The sequence below is a fragment of the Choristoneura fumiferana genome, chromosome 14, assembly GCF_025370935.1.
Source record: "Choristoneura fumiferana chromosome 14, NRCan_CFum_1, whole genome shotgun sequence".
Lineage (NCBI taxonomy): Eukaryota > Metazoa > Arthropoda > Insecta > Lepidoptera > Tortricidae > Choristoneura > Choristoneura fumiferana.
In genome coordinates, this window is record NC_133485.1 from 19,347,397 (window position 1) to 19,365,271 (window position 17,875).

The window sequence follows — 17,875 nt, forward strand, 5'->3', positions numbered from 1 at the left end:
GATCGAACAATCAGCGGATGACACCAAAATTAGTTAATGATGTGAGAGAACGAGTATTAGTTACAATGTATGTAAGTCTCTTGACTCCTTAATTGTAATTATTATGGTTTATTTTTACTTTGTAGATAATGAGTACTCGTACAACAAAAGTGGGACAGCACACATTCCAATTCGGGAAAAAAGAAGAGCTATTTTTAGGGTTCCGTAGTCAACTAGGAACCCTTATAGTTTCGCCATGTCTGTCCATCTGTCTGTCTGTAACCTAACCAACAGAAAGTTGAAAAACCCCCGACTTTGTCACTTCAAAGTTCAAATCTCAAAAAACGGCTGAACAGATTTTGATAAAACATGTCTAAGAACCATTGCTAGAAAACTTTTCAAATAAAAAAAAACCGCATTCGGTTCCACCGTTTAACCTCCTAACGCCCAAGTATTTTTTTTATTTTATGAACATTAAACTTTGTCACTTCTGAGAGAGTTCAATGTCAAATTACTGATACGTCCTTTTTAAAGGACTTTGGGCGTAGGAGGTTAAGAGCTACGGTGCCACAGACAGACAGCTCAAACTTATAACACCCCTCTTTTTGCGTCGGTGGACAAATTGGACTGCAAGGAGAGGTATTGTTTCTCGCGCGTATCTTGTATATAAGTATGTAATATTATTTATTTCAAAGTCGATTCATAAATGTAATCTAATAACTAAGTCTAGTTATCTGTAACAGTTTGCCTCGCCACGAAGATGCAAAAAACCCTTGCTAGTTATAACATTTAAATGCGAAAATGAGTTTATTTGTTTGTTACGCTAACACGCTTGAAGTACTCAACCAATTGCGATAAAATTCGATATGGAGATATTTTGGGACCCTAAAAAAAAAGTAAAAAAAAAAAGTAAAAATCTTTATTTGTAAACAAGAATGCTATACATGCAACAAAAACAGTAATACAAACTAACCCAAGTTTTAACTTGCACTGCGACTCCACAAACACACAAACAACGAATAACGAAAAGGACATAATAGCGATCTGGGCGATATTTTTATATAGTCAAAGTCAAAGTATCTTTATTCAGTTTAGGCTATAACAAGCACTTATGAATGTCAAAAAAAATCTACCACCGGCTCGGAAAAACATGGTTTATGTGGCCGACATTATGCGCGCTATATATATAAAAAGGGTTTTACTTGCGCAGTCTAAACAGAGGAACAGTTACCATAGGCGCACGCGCATAAAGCCGAGGGTTCACGACCCCGGCGGCCTTGCGGGACCTTCGTGTCACGTCCAATGTCCTTGTGCATGCTTTACCATCGGTCACTGGGAGAGTTAACGACGAAGTTCTGAGTCAATTCTAGGAAACCTAAACTAACTAACTAACCTAAACCTAAATCTATTGTCAAAAGTATCACGAAAATTCCGGGCTCTCTCTGTGCGGTGAACAGGTGTCAATGCCATCCGATTAGGTGAGCTACCACAAAGGCTTAAGAATGCCGTGCGTCCGTCGCACCAGCGACTCGCGGGTACTCGCCAAGTTTCACACGTTACTCGCTACAAAAACGTGTGTAAAAGAGACACGTCCACCGCCAGGCCCTAAAGCTAGAAACACATTGAGGGCGGAGGCGGAGCGGTGCGGCGGGGGAACAATCATGTACAAACCGGAATGTACGCGCAATAATGTACGACGTGACAATCCGAAGCATTGTTGCTTCTAAATATAATGCCGTACAGTATCATGGTCGCGCATTATCAGGGCGTACAAAATATTGCGCGCGCTGTAATGTACGTATTGATAATATACGACGTGATAATTTGAATCCAATCGGTTCGAACGACCATAGATTTGTGTTAGGTCCAATTGTGAGCACAACGCGCGAGCCGAGCGAGCGTAGCGAGCGTGCTGCGGCAGCGGCCGCCGAAGCACCAGGACCAAATTAAGTCATTTTCTACTAAATTAATTAATATTCGGTGTCCACGAAAAACAAATGTACCTAACATAAGCACGGATTATCAGGCCGTGCATTAACAAGTCGTACATTAACTACACTCGTGCTAGTGCGTACGAGGTGATAATGCACGGCATGATAATTGGTGTACGTAAGCACGGATTATCAGGCCGTACATTATTTTAGCGTGCATTAACAAGTCGTACATTAACTATGCCCGTACGACGCGGAGCGGAGGCTGTACCGGTTGTAATATTCGAGCTAACGTGAACGAGGCCACACACAATACCGCGCCACGCTTATTTCCCTAGCGATATTCTGTGTGCCCTCTTTCATGTTAGCTCGAATATTACAACAGGTACCGCTCGCGCCGCACCGCTCTACCTCCGTCGTCAGTGTGCTAGTAGCTTTACTGCGAAGAGAAAAATTCGAGCTTCGTATCTTGCCATCCCTCTGACGCTTATATTATTTAATACGAGAGTGAGAGGGACGGTACAATACGAACTTTGATATGCGTAGTAGCCCGCGAGAGAGCCTTGGTGACCGCCAAGTCCTGTTATTTATACGGCTCGTCAAACAGTCACACATTGCATACCGCATGGGTCAATAAGTGGTATATTCTAGGGCTTGAGTATTATACCGGGTGTTGTGAGCAAATAATTAAAACTTAGATCGCACTCGTCAAACTGGACAATATTAGCTCAGCAACTCTTAAAAATAATTCTTTTTTTTTATTACACTTTAAAGTTTATTCGAAGAAGCAATGTAAAGCATGTTTGATATTTGATATTTCTAGCGAGACAGACGACGCCAGGTAGGTTCTAGGATGGCCTACAAAATCTAAAGACCGTATTATTTTTAAAAGTCCCTGAACTATATGTTTTAATTATTTGCTCGTGTTCCAGGAAACACCCGGCATAGTTTTATCTTATTTTTTAAATATTGTGTTTTTAACGCGCTTTTATAATTTCACTTGCACTGTAACTAAATAAATATGTGCGTCTACATAATCAAATTTGAAAGACGATTTTAACCAACCCTATCGGGCTATAATTGTACTGCTGCGCTGCTGGCGTTTAAGGCCACAGCGTAATGCTGAGTCAGCGATCGTTTCGCTTTTGCGGGGACACACAAAATGTGTATTATGTTTTTTTTTTTTTTTTACGACTGGATGGCAAACGAGCAAGTGGGTCTCTGATGGTAAGATATCACCACCGCCCATAAACATCTGCAATACCAGGGTATTGCAGACGCGTTGCCAACCTAGAGGCTAAGATGGGATACCTCAAGTGCCAGTAATTTCACCGGCTGTCTTACTCTCCACGCCGAAACACAACAATGCAAGCACGGCAGGATTAGCGAGCAAGATGGTGGTAGCAATCGGGCGACCTTGCACAAAGTCCTACCACCTGCAAACTGCATTATGTTACTATTTTCATGTATTTTTTTGGTTTATTTGTATGTAATTGTGTAAATTTTATAGTATTTGTGTTTCTTCCGTATTAGTGAATAAAATGTCTTCTTTCTTTCTTTCCTACTATTATTTATTCTGTAGCTAGTTCCTATAACATTTTTTTTTATTCGACTGGATGGCAAACGAGCAAGTGGGTCTCCTGATGGTAAGAGATCACCACCGCCCATACATTACATACATTGTAATTTATACATACGTATGTTTTCAATATTCTATTATTATCGAACGAATGGTTCCGTACCATTTATCTAAACAACATTAGATATTATCTATATTAATTTGATTATGGAGCTGGAAGCTAGGCACTATAACTCCGAGACAGAAGGTTTAGTATATTTAGTGTATGTCAACGTATCTCTTGAACTAATGTATTCCAAAAATTGATACAGGTACTCCAATTTAACATACTCGCACGTGCTACCTAAAATTTATCAACCCTACTGTAGCTCCAGAGGAATTAACTTAGAGATAATTAAACTGACGAATTCAACGTATCTTCTTAACGTGCGTCATGCTCGATTATAAATTGTAACAAATAGTTCTTTATACTTTAATACAAAGCTTAATTCAAAGGTCTATTCAAATAACTGAGGAAGAATGCAGACTGAGACTGAGAGAATGTATGCCCTTTGACATCACGCGTCTTATCTCTTAGCTGCTTGTAGACTAAACTGCCATTGTTTTTAAATGAATTAGTTATTATCTTATTAGACTAAACAATCTACGTTTTGTTGATCCAGTTTAATAGTTATTAAAGACGTGGTTGCCCAATGTTTGACTTATCTGACTTCTCACACAGAGGGTCGTGGGTAAAAATCCGGGCGTTACCTCTGAATTTTTCGAAATTATTATTTGAAAAAATACAAGTTGTTTTTTGGTGAAGAAAAATGGGAAGAATCCTACACAACGCCGTCACTAACTAATTGTTCATCTTATCCACTCGAAGGTTGACTGGTAGTAATCTTATAAAGCGAGAAGCTCTCTTTTAAACATGTACCTTATATTTAAGATATGGGTTTTTGGAGTATTTTTTTATTTCAACTCCAAATTTGTTACTTTTACGGTCATCCCGTGAAATCCAACGGAAAGACCAAAAAAAACTTAATTTGATTGCTTAACAGCGACATCTCCTGTCCGGGTAAGCAGTTAGTTCCGAAGGAGTGTAGACGTCTCTCGATAAGAGCTAAAACATAGATGTCGTTAGTGTCGCTGCTTAAGTGACTAAGAAAAAAGCAGGCTGAAATGTGTGGTGCATGGGAGAAATTTGTGTCTAGACTCCTGTCCAGTGGAGGTGTAGGGTTCAAAGCACGCAGCACGGAATGCTGAGGACCTGGGTTCGATTCCCATGCAGCGCTGTTTTCTTTTTCTGGGTTTTTCTGTGTATCCATGTTTCAGATTGTATTTTTGTTTATTTTTTGTACAACCAATAAAGAGTTTACGATAGGTTTACGTACATACATCTTGAGGAAACCTGCACAAACTTGCAAATCAATTCAATGGTGTAAAGTTCCCAATCTGCACTGGGCCCGCGTGGGAACTACTGCCCAAGCCTTATTCCAAGATGGGATGATGATGGCCATATTAACAGTAAAGGTTATGATAACTAGTAGCAAACTTTCTAAGCCTTATTACTTTATAGTTTAATAGACTATAGACTGGTCCTTCGGGCCGGATAGATCAATCAAAACCCCATCAGCATCATTAGAGCCATTGACGTCTTCATCAGAACGAGTAATTTGATAAAAGTATACGGTCGGGGTAACTCTGGAACCTGGTCTATATTATGCAGGAATCTATCGCTGTCATAGGACAGGCAAGCGATGCTGGTAATTAGTCAGGGGATTGTTGATGTGTTGGATTATTTTTAATACCCGACGCAAAAAGAGGGGTGTTATAAGTTTGACTGCTATGTGTGTGTGTCTGCGGCACCGTAGCTCTTAAACGGGTGAACCGATTTGAATGCGGTTTTTTTTATTTGAAAGCAGGGTTTCTAGCGATGGTTCTTAGATATGTTTTATCAAAATCGGTCCAGCCGTTTTTGAGATATTGAACTTTGAAGTCACAATGTCGGGGTTTTTGCATGAATTTGCATGCGTGACTTTGCTTTTAGTTCATTGATATGGCCCTTTGCAAAGTAACGCCTGATTCAATAGATTATTTGTTTAATAGACAAAAGAATGTCCGATATTTTTTGAATATCTAACTGGCGAACTAATTATATGTTTTTAGAAAGAAAGAAAGAGAAAGATTTGTTTTGGTTCCATCAGCACCTTACAGTTATGTTAAGACTTCAAAGAATTCCATCCGTCGCACGCGCAAATTTAACTCCTATTTAAAAACCTTAGAATTCGTTTGAAAAAGTCATCAGTTATCAAAGTCGATTTTCCAAGATTCCTAAGATACATTTATTGCTTGGTAGGTTTTCTACGTCATTTCCGCGGCGAATGGCTAGTTCAAAACGATATCAAATCTAAATGTAAATTAACAAAATTATATCAAGAAGTTAAGTTAGCTGAGACAGAACTAACTGTGAGAGTCACTTGTGTTTATGTGAATGGAACTAAAGTCCCACGTGGGTAATTAACAACTTGTTTTAATAATGTTGGCACGTTACTCGTATTATGATAAAATAAGCACACGTTTCCATGTGACCATCTGACCATAGTTCCAAGGTATATTCAAATAAACCACAGCTATTTGTTGCATTTGTTATAGGTATGGGATATCATAAATAAATAAAAATACTGTTCGAACAGATACGAAATTCAAATTTATTGTTAAGAACAGAGGTGGGCTCACACAGTCACTTGGTGGGCACCGGAGGACGGCCGTCGATGGCGAGGCAGAAGGCCTACTCCGAAACACGAAACTCGAAGTTCGTATCGTACCGTCTCTCGCGCTCGCGTATTAAATAGTATAAGTGTCAGAGGGACCGCACGACACGAACTTCGAGTTTCGGGTTTCGTAGTAGCCCTGCAGACCGAAAAGGAGATGGCGGGACGATTTAGACGCGTATGCAAGGGATTGGCCTGACATTGCGCTGACACGGGGGGTGTGGAGATCCGAGTACTGCCTTTTCGCAACGTAACGTTTGGCAACCTGTTTCATTTCGCAACTTTTCATTTCGCAAACTCTAAAACTGTAAATATTTCAGGATTTATTTCAGGGCCATCGTGTAGAACCCTTTAGGTTAGGTTAGGTTAGTTTCAGAAATATTAAACAGTTGGGAAATGAAAAGTTGCGAAATGAAACGATATTCGCCGAAACATTAGTAAACCGAGGAGATCAAGAGGCCTTTGCCCAGCAGTGGGACACTATTGTAGGCTAGTAAAAAAAAAAGTATTATAAAATTCATGATTTTTAATCACGGACAGGGATATTTGGAAATACCTACAATATTTTAGACTATCGCGGACATTACTAATTTTAATAATTTAATTCAGGTTTTTTTCGCGTACCTTGATTTTAGAGAAGCTCGATATTTATTGCATATGATCAAACGACACAAAAAAATATCGAAATATCGAGCTTCTCTAAAATCAAGGTACGCGGAACAAAACCAGAATTTAATTTATAAAATTATGTTTGTGAATATTTAACGTTCGACGTCATAAAATAACAATATACTACGTAAATCTGTTTTAAAATGTATGAGTTTCTTACCGAGTTCTTTAACAGAGGTTTTCCCGAACCGATAGTACTAAGATGTTTTTTTTTAATTTACTCAATAAATGATATTGGTTTATTTGCAGATGTTCCTGCACTCCGACTTCTGGCCGGAGGGCGTGCTCTTCCGTCGCTTTAGGGAAGCAAGGAGAAAAAATATATCTTTTTTTCTCGTTACGTATTTTTAGTGTTTTTATTGTCTTTTTTGTGTTTTTTTTTGTTTAATTTGAATTTTACAGCGCATTGGTTTTAATTGTAAAGCTGTGATTTTTTATTGGCAAATAAATAAATACATATTATTATAATGAAGTTCTCATCTCATCACTCATTAAGAACCATAACTATTCAAATCAGTCATAGCCCAGCATTTGCCAGAGCCCGGACGAAACTAATGTATAAATATAAAAAATAAACTTTACTAATTTTACAAATTTTTAACAACGGTTGAGCGCTCACACGATACCACTGAGTTATGGTTGTCTCGTATTTAATGTAGAATTAGTTATATTCTTACGTTTTCATTACATAATGATATTTGCCTATTTGAAAACAAAATTCTCTTATCACTTCAAATAATCAAGTTTTACGTCGGGATGGTTATAAATATTTGTTTATGGTTTTACCGTTGTCCTTGACAACAATTGTTATATTGAATTTAATTTAAAATATTCAGTCAAATGTTTTAACTCACAGATAATAATTTAGCCAGAAACAAGGTCGAGATAAAATGAACAGGACTTTATTTTCATCAAATGAGTTTTAGTGTAAAGGAGTCATAAATACACACATACACATTCGCATCCATACTAATATTATAAATGCGAAAGTGTGTGTGTTTGTATGTTTGTCCGTCTTTCACGTCGAAACGGAGCGACGGATCGACTTGATTTTAGACATAGAGATAGTTTATAGGCCAGAGAGCGACATATTTGACTTTTTGTTGTTGTTCTTGAAGTGCACAGTTCCCGAGGGTACAGCGCGCGATAACCAAATTCCACGCGGGCGAAGCCGCGGGCAAAAGATAGATTATAATAATTGTAGGATGTGTACTCTCGACTGACATGAGCAAATACAACTTATTACGCACGAAACGTTATCTATATCGTCTATATCCCTTGGAGTGGCGGCGCCATATTTAAAATTTACTGTCAAGTGGCGCGGCCATTTTGAAAAAATCTCCCTTGAGTGGCAATGACACCTACGAATTAATTTCGCGAATTCGCGAATTTTATAAAAAATATCACCAAAAAAAACACTTTAATGTTATTGTATATAAACCTTACAGTGATAGTTTAGCACAAAATGGCATATCTAATTTAATAACAATGAATGACCTTCAATTTCTGTGAACTTTATTATTCATTAACTAATATCTAATAACCAAATTTTTCTCAGTCATGTATTAAATAACGTGCCAAACAAGGGTGTGTTGGGACCCGGACGCCTGCCACTCCAGGGGTCAAAAACTGTTAAGATTTGTACAGTCTCGTACAAACAATAACAAAAAAGCTTAATTTGTACCACAATTAATTGTAATTATAAAAACCTTAGGTAGCAATATAGAGATCTTATTTATTGCTTCCCGATGACCATCACCGAACTTCTTCGCTAAGGCGGCGAGAATCTAAACTTTGTATTCGACCGAAATAACCGGCCATTCTTGAATAGAGCACACAAGCAGGAAAAGGAAAATTGGTCGCCGACTGCCCACCGCTGAGCTAGTGACGTCACCTGGACTATTACAGACGTAGATGAGACTTGCACAGAGACGCCAAAGTCTGTGGTAATATCAAAGCCAGACTTTGTACTAGTGGAAAAAGAAGCTAAAGATAAGGATGTTATTAACATAAACAGGGTACATCTGCAAGAATAAAATGAACATCAGCATTCTTTTTTTTTTAAACAATGATTACAAGAAGGATCTGTAGATTAAGCAACCATCAGTACTGCTAAATTAACGTCACAAAAACGTCAGTTTTTTTAAATAATGGCAAAAGACAAAATAATAGGACAATGATTGAATTAAAGTTCACGGTTGACTTACCATTTGGGCCCCTTGTATCTAGTTTAAAAATTAATACGACTATTATAAAACAAAATACATTAGATAAAAAGCGAAGAAAAAGAAGAGAAAAGAACAAAGATACATGTGGTTTGAGTTGTTTCGTGATCGATCATGGCACATGCAGCTGTGCCGAAATATCGAGCTTCTCTAAAATATATTTTTTTTAATCATAAATTTAGTAATTACCGCGATAGTCTAAGACATTGTGATGAGGAAGAAGATTCTTAACAGCTTCATAGTCATCTGGTTTACAAAATTAGGAACATAGATTTGAAAATGTAATATTTGATCCGGGTAGGAAGTATCATTACCAGTATCATTACAGTAAGTCCTATCTTGATGAAATATGTCGTGACTATGAAATATGTTACCTGTCTGACCCAGAGTGTCCAGTCTAGTCACGAGGACTAATTGTCTAAGCATTAGCTTCCATGTTTGCTCGCGAGCAGTACACTGTTGATTTAAACAACTACATAAAAATTGTAATCAGTTACAACTGTTATAGTTTCGTGACTCGTGCTCGGAGATAAAGGACGTTTCTGGTGACAGTTAATTACAACTGTGAAAAAGAAATAAAAATACTGCTTCTTATTAACGCATGATAAAACTGGATGTAATCACGGCGGTTCCACGGTTCTACCCAAACCCAGGGTAAAAGAAACTCGGGGAAGGTCTCTAGAAGACGTGTGCTTTGAAGCCGAACATGGCGTTGTTGGTTGAAGAGCCTGGAGCCGAGCAAAAGCCGGTGCACCTGGATGCTGTTTTGGGAAAGCTAGGTGCCTTCGGGAAGCATCAGGTCTTCACGCTTTGTATGATTGCCCTCGTGTACGCTACCGGGACAATGTATAATGTCAACTATGTGTTTGCCGTTGAAGAAGTGCATTACAGGTGAGCTTGTGTGAGTGGTTCTAAACCGGCTGAGAAGTAAAAGGCGACTAAGGGACCAAATGTGAGGGCAATAACTTTTTACCACCTACAACAACTTTTTTTAGCCCATTAAAGTGTCCTACTGCTGGGAAAAGACCTTCCCTTTTTTCTGCTATTCGACCCTGTCAAGAGCATGCTCTTTCCACTTTATTTACTTTATACTATGCGTGACAGTCGTCCCGCCATCTCCTTATCGCTCTGCCTCTGTTACACCAACTTAATCACTAAAAACTCCTAAGCCTTTTCTTTGGTTTTTACAATAATGTTCTTGTTACAATATTATTAAGTACAACAATATTTAATGAGAAAACCGTAAAAATAAATACAAAACCGGCCAACCGCGATCGAGAATTCCGTACAGTAGGTACAGTAGATATCTCTGATTAGCTATGCAGCTTTAGCAGGGCCCCTCTCCTAAGCAAAATGAACGCAATGTGGCCGTAATATGCGGATTTCTGTCGGGTAAAGTAGATCTGCTATGTAGGCGAAGCCGCGGGCGCAAGCTAGTGGACTATGAATAATCCAAAACTGATTATTTATTTTCTTCCATACTAATTTCTCACTGTAATGAGAAATTATCTTTGCTCGGTTGTAAAGTCGTTAAGCATCTCGTGCCTTGAAACCCTACGCTTCTCCCAGGATTCACCTTTTAACCACTCGCTTCGCTCATAGTTCAATCCTAAAACCTAAAGCCATGCATAACAAATAACTATTCTGCCCCCTAAGCCAAAAAGGCGGTATCTCAAAAAAAACACTTTTGAGTTATACTATTGTGTAACTTAGGCATTTGCACCACGTGGTGATGATGAACTCAAAGGTGATGTTTTTGAGATACTACCTTTTGACTTAGGTTAGAAGGGCAGTATTGTTTCTTAGTGTTGACTAGGATACTTTCTTAATGTTAATCATCTTTTAGATCAGGGTCAGGGTGAGGGGGGAACTTTTTGCAGTGACGGACCACTTTCACAATTTAAACAATTAAAATATTTTTGGAAATTTCCTAATAAATCTGTTTACAGACTGGCCTACTGCGGACCCCTGATACACATGCTACGGACCCCACTTTAAGAAACCCTGTTTCAGATGCAAGCTACCAGGCTGCGACAACGGCACGTTCTCCGTACCCTGGCTGAACGTGTCTTCCCCTGACCCTGATGATGAAGGCATCCGGCAGTGCCGCCGTTACGAGCAGCTTGGGTCCTGTCAGCAGCCAGTTTTTGGAAGCCGCGTCGAACCTTGCACAGAGTGGGTTTACGAAGACCCGCACAGCTTTATGGCTGAGGTGATGATGATTATGATGATTTCCTATAATTCTGAGTAGGGTTTTCATCAGGGGATTCCATGGGTCACGATCTTTTGTTTTTTATGTTTACTGGTTAGTACTTCATCAGATTTGCTTGGAAATGATTCCGTGCTCGGTATAGAAGGAATGTTTATTCACAAAGCCAAAAATATACCATAACAAAATACAATGAAAGAAAAATAATTTGTGAAGAGGTAAAGGACTCAGCAGAGCTGCTGGTTTACAGCCTTCACCTTGAAGAAGGAAATGGTAGTGTGGCTAACAATAAGCAAACCACTTACCTAAAACATAATAAAACAAAACAATTCAATACTACTTCTTGTACATATATTAGTAAGGTAAGAGGTTCGTCTACATTAAAATCTTAGTCAAACATGTCCAAATATCCGCTGAAATAAACCGATTCACAAGGCAAAGTGTAGATTTAATCAACTTTAAAAAAAATGTATTGCAATTGAGCTACCGTACTATCGACAACTTGAACAGCAAATGTAAAGTGTACACGGCTTACGAGAACACCTCATTTACATAGCGTAAATTACGATTTAATAAACTCTAATCCATGGTAATACAATCTATAGTCGCTTGACCCCTTTGAGGACTGACCGGTTTCAACGGGTCGCTACGATCCCATGCATCAAGTTTTTTGCAAATATTTAGACTTGTCAAGTATTTGTTTCCACTGTAATAGTTATTTTTAAATAGGCGAATATATTTGCTTGAAATTGGCAACGGCTATTAGCAATATGTCATTTACAGAACTAACAATAAGAGGAATAGAAATGTTGAGGCTTGTGTAAGGCACTTGTTCTACCGAACCGAAATAAGTCACGCAACTTAACTTTAGTCCATTCTAATCAGTTTTGTGTTGACATTTCAGTTCGGACTAGCATGCGAGGAGTGGAAACGTGCACTGGTGGGCACAGCTCATATCTTCGGCAACATGCTAGGACTGCTCGTCCAGGGACAGATATCAGATCGGTAAGTGATACAAACGCAATAGGAATACTTTTCATAATAATTGTCAATCGAAACATGTCCACTATTGACATGTCCATTATTGTCTGATATATTATTACCTACTTACTAACACCACTTGTTTGTATTTTCATTGTATGTAACTAACCTCTATGGATTCTGTCCGAAATAAATGGCATATTATTATTATTATTATTATTATTATTGAATATAGATTCCCCCAAAGGACCAGAATGACCGACCGTGCGCCGCCCCCATATATCGGATTTTTGCGACCGTCACTGGATTATTAGTTCACTTTGCGGTGGGTCTACCCACGCTGCGTCTTCCGTATTCACATTTAGACTGCAAATATTGTATCAGTCTGAACCAACACAGTATTTGCCAAGTAAATTCTAAAAACCCAAAACCTGAAACTACCGTGAGACTCACTCATATTAAATGATATTGTAACGGATAACTCACGTCATAAACCGAGTTTAGCTCGACATGTTTCGGGCTATTTCGTAGCCCTTCTTCTCAGGAGCACGCGACTCGGCGGCTGCCGCAACACGCACACTACGCGCCACCGCTCTGCTCGCGCGAGCAGAACAATATCATTTAACCCAAAACCTAGCTAAATTGTGGAGTTTAATTGGGTTTTCTGTAGTGAAATGTTTCTACATAATTAAGCATAGCACAGAATTAAAAGACAGCATATTTTTAAGGACTGTCCATCTGTAAGATCTTGACTTTTGCAACCATATGTAATCATGGTGACATGGCACTAGCCAAAAAACTTTGCTAATTGAAACCTAGAAGATGTTTTAGCCAAATACTAAGTGGGTCACATAATCACCATCAGAACGTATACGTTGTTTTGACAGCAATAACTGAAATCCTCAGTGCAGCCTTTGATCTGGGGAGAGCAAGGATGTCACCATGACATATACCACTCCTCTGCTGGCGCATATTTTCTCAAAAACTGCATGCTTATCGATGTCCCATCCTAAGCCACAAGTTTTTGGCGCCCCTCTCTAGCTAAAGCTTAGAACCACAGCTTCACTTTCTCTACCTTCTGTGTTCTCTCTGTCTCACTCAGTGCAACAGGGTTCTTAATGTCTACTTATATGCAGATACGGACGTAAAACAGCAGCCGTGTTCGCCGGCACTCTAGGCGGCGTGCTGGGGCTGGCCAAGAGCTGCGCTAGCGAGTATTGGACGTACGTGGTGCTGGAGACCCTGGAGGCAGCCGTCGGGGACGCCCTTAGCCCCATGTTCATGCTCAGTAAGTTCTTGAAAACTATGAGAGCCTGGTGTCACTTTGGTCCATGATTCCGTAATCTCTCAAGCAGAGGAGTCAAGCTCGTACAATTTTTTCTCGGAAATCACAAAATCCGCGCAGACCCGTAAATAGACCAAAGGGTTCTCTATCGTTTGCCCGAATCCATAATTTTCATTTGTGATAAATTAATTTATTTCTGAAATACTATTTTCTTCAGAGTTGATATTAACCTAACCTTGCATTCTATAAGATGACATTTTAAAAAATCCTGAAAACAGCAAAGTTCTATGAATTTTATGGCAAACGTTAGTATGGAAAGTGAAATTCGGGCAAGTAAAGGTATACGAGACCAAAGATGAGGAGTTGGTGGAAGAGTCACGGGGAATCATGTCCTTGCTCCAACAGAAATAACTGATCCAGACTTTGACTTTGCTGAGGTTTGTGTCAATAAACAGCTAACGTTGCTACTCTGCCATTATGTTGCTTTTTGGTAGTGGACTAGCAATTATTGCATTACAGTTTTATCTCGTTATGTTATCTTTTTATAGTTACATGCTTACATGCAGGCATTGCTTGCGTGACTACATGTCTAGTATGAGGGATCAAACACGAGAATAACCATATTTTTTGTTTATTTCTGCAAAAATGTTCCTACAACATTTTTTTGGCATTTTTATAATATAATAATAATATAATATAACTTTTATAAGCTTCTGTCTTATAACTTAATGGATTAAACACCCTTCAGTTTTATTAAGCCGTCTACGCCGTAAACCTACACTTATACGACAAACAGAACAACTATATGTATATTAACACGTAGCTATGCATGTACAAGTAAAGATAATTATGAGGATGCTTATTCTTTGTAAGTCCTTCGGCATTATATCATGTTTTTCAATACTTAAGGCAAGTTTTTATTGAACAATGTGATAATGATGACAGTAGGTAATTATGTGCAGTTATTGTTAAAATTGCTATTATAATTAACTACACGTTACTTTTCAATCTTAATTAACTTTGCTTTAAAAGGGCGTGTTAAGTGGGATTTCTACATTTGGATTATGGTTACAATTATTTTAATTGTTATTAGACCATCTTATACAATTATTTACGTAGAAACAATGTAGGTAAAAAACTTAAGATAGACTCGTCGTGTACCTATGTAGTAACTAGTGTACATAGAGAATTGATATACTATTATTATATTAATTGATATTTGATATTGATAGTTTTTAGAATTGATAATGTCCTATCGATAGGTTTCTACTTTACGTAAAAGGAGTTTTATATATTTTTTACCTATAGTCCTATTCTACAGGCTACAAGTTTATTTCCAATATTCACTTTTAACTGACAAAATGTCTTCAAATTTGCAGGTATCGAAATAGTAGAAAAGGAAAAAGCAATTCTGTACCAAATGATCCTACTGAACGTCGCTACGTGTGGTCTGATCATCCTCCCCTTCATATCCTGGGCGCTCCCCTACTGGCGCCACTTCCTCCGATTCATCTACGCGCCGGCGCTCATCCTCCTCACTTACTCTTTCTTCCTTGACGAAAGCATCCGCTGGCTCTTCAGCAAAGGCAAGAAAGACCGCGGCATTCAGATCATAGAGAAGATTGCTAAGAGAAACGATGTCGCCATTGACAGACAGATACTAAACAAATTAGATTACGTAGAAGAAGATGATTCGTCCAATCTGAACGATTGGAAGCTGTTACTGAAGACGTTCAAGTCTAGAATCATGATGCAACGGTTTTTGGTGTGCATGGTGTGGTGGTTTACAATAACGCTGATCAATTATGGAATGATGATCAGCTCAGTGTCATTCGGGGGGAATAAGTACGTCAACTTTGCATTGTTGATGTTGATGGATATACCAGCAAATGTGTTTTATTGGTTGGCGCTGTCGAAGTATAGAAGAAAAATGCCGCTGCTGACGTCTTTCTTGGTAGGAGGAGTTTTCTGCGTATCGCAACCTTTTGTACCAGAAGGTAATGAACATTTTGTTTTCTAATGTCACTGAAGTTAAATTTGTTTTACGTTAAAGAAGATTACCTATCACATGATGGGTGCACTATACTTCTTCCGCTTTCTTCTCTTTTCACTATCAGTATGTTTTGTTTCTAGACAGAGACAGAAAAACAGTTTTTAATAATTCATTGTTAATTACATTGTCATAGTTATTTGCTACCCGTTCTAGTAGGTAGACTACATAATATGTTCATTAAAGTTACATCATAAGACGTAAAATCAGATCTCATTGAAAGCAATTATCATCGGTCCCAAAAAAAAACAATATTTATTTTCAATGCGAATTTAAGACATCTATTTGAAGGATTTTGGTTTTAAAATTAGGTGGGTTTTAAATTTTGTATCCTATTTATAAGTTATCGGAGTTTTAGCTAACCATAGCTGCCATGGCGTTAAAAACTGCGTTTATCTTTGCGCGTCGCTATTATTTTAAAAAACATAGTGTCTCCTAAAAGCCGTGGTGGCCGAGTGGTTTGACCTATGGCCTCTCAAGCAGAGGTTCGTGGGTTCAAACCCCGGCTCGCACCTCTGAGTTTTTCGAAATTCATGTGCGGAATTACATTTGAAATTTTTACAAGGAAAACATCGTGAGGAAACCTGCACAAACCTGCGAAGCAATTCAATGGTGTGTGTGAAGTTCCCAATCCGCACTGGGCCCGCGTGGGAACTACTGCCCAAGCCCTCTCATTCTGAGGGGAGGCCTGTGCCCTGCAGTGGGACGTATATAGGCTGGGATGGATGGAGTGTCTCCTCTGTCACCTGGCAGTGTTAGGATTAGGCGGTTTAGTTACATAGCGTTTATTTACGATGAAAGTCAAACAAAGGTCAAACGTTATTTTGCAAATATACACACGATCATTAATTATTTTTTTACTAGAATGTTACGAAATGATTTAATAAAACTATTCCTCAAAATGATTTTGGAATTAGACCCAGTGTAAAAAAGTAATCAATGCCAAAATTACCGCAACCATTTTTTTTTATTTGACTGGATGGCAAACGAGCAAGTGGGTCTCCTGATGGTAAGAGATTACTACCGCCCATAGACACCTGCAACACCAGGGGGATTGCAGATGCGTTGCCAACCTAGAGGCCTAAGATGGGATACCTCAAGTGCCAGTAATTTCATCGGCTGTCTTACTCTCCACGCCGAAACACAACAGTGCAAGCACTGCTGCTTCACGGCAGGATTAGCGAGCAAGATGGCGGTAGCAATCCGGGCGGACCTGGAACAAGGTCCTACCACCTGCAATAACCCCGCAGTACAGATATTCTCTGTTGAGAGATAGAAAAAGATGAGCAGTTTCACAACTATAGCCTCCCACAAAATCGCGAGAATTTCAGGCAACTGGAGGATGCAAGTGGCGTGTTATCGTCCATCATAGCATTCTAAGGGGGATTCCTTTGTTCACCAGTAATAGACGTCTTCCAGCTGGATGTCTTCACGATATTCTTCTGGTTACAGAGTACGCATGGGCGGGGCTGACGCTGCTGATGGCGTTCGAGATGCTGGCGACGTTTTCCTACAACATCGTGTACATGTACACGTCGGAGCTGTTCCCCACGTACACCCGCAACTCTCTGGTGGCGCTCTGTTCGTCTGTCGGCCGCGTCGGCGCGCTGCTGGCCCCGCAAGCGCCGCTCTTGGTAAATATCTGAACCTCGTGAGATCCACGGCAAGTTTTATTTTAATACAAATGGTCAATCTAGAAATATTATCTACCACCCTAAAGTTGATAATCGTTTGCATGTCATAAAACAATAATGCCAATAGACGTATGTGTCAACTTGAAAGTTCGACTTTAGCGACATATTCATTTGATAGGAACTTGTTTAAAAGTTGATAGACCACTTATTTGGCTGATGGGACCTCTACATGCAAAGTTGTTAAAATTGTTAAAAGTAAAGATCTCAAGATCAATATAGTTTTTTTAATGTGGAACTGGTCCATAGCCAATTCCCTGGTTCCCCGTGTGGTGTCGGGTTAGAATTACACCTCTCCATTTCTTCCGTGGATGTCGTAAGAGGCGACTGAGGATATAATAGGTTAAGGTATACCGTAGGTAAGGTGTACCGTAGGTGACAGGCTAGCAACCTTACGATAAAAGTGGCTCCGAAGCGGTAACGTTTCGTGTGCTCTGCCTACCCCATTTGGGAATACAGGCGTGATGTGTGTGTGTGTGCGTGTGTGGAATCTTTTACTTAATTATGTGTGATTATTAAA

The 17,875-nt window shown here is 39.1% G+C and overlaps 2 protein-coding genes across 6 annotated transcripts in view; one reads left to right on the forward strand and one right to left on the reverse strand.

The window, feature by feature from the left end:
- LOC141435371 (solute carrier family 22 member 1-like) overlaps positions 1-17,310 on the forward strand; it is an 18,141-nt gene extending 831 nt beyond the window's left edge. Inside the window, exons 1-6 of one of the 2 annotated variants that reach the window (XM_074098085.1) lie at positions 9,565-10,030; positions 11,153-11,351; positions 12,253-12,353; positions 13,466-13,617; positions 14,994-15,611; positions 17,117-17,310. In XM_074098085.1, the coding sequence (XP_073954186.1) occupies positions 9,846-10,030; positions 11,153-11,351; positions 12,253-12,353; positions 13,466-13,617; positions 14,994-15,611; positions 17,117-17,310 (1,449 nt within the window). In that variant the 5' untranslated portion in view covers positions 9,565-9,845. Of the gene's footprint in view, positions 1-9,564; positions 10,031-11,152; positions 11,352-12,252; positions 12,354-13,465; positions 13,618-14,993; positions 15,612-17,116 lie in introns of those variants that run through there. The other variant, XM_074098086.1, reaches the window with a different exon arrangement.
- LOC141435369 (uncharacterized) overlaps positions 1-17,875 on the reverse strand; it is a 758,872-nt gene that overhangs the window by 676,797 nt on the left and 64,200 nt on the right. The window lies entirely within an intron of this gene.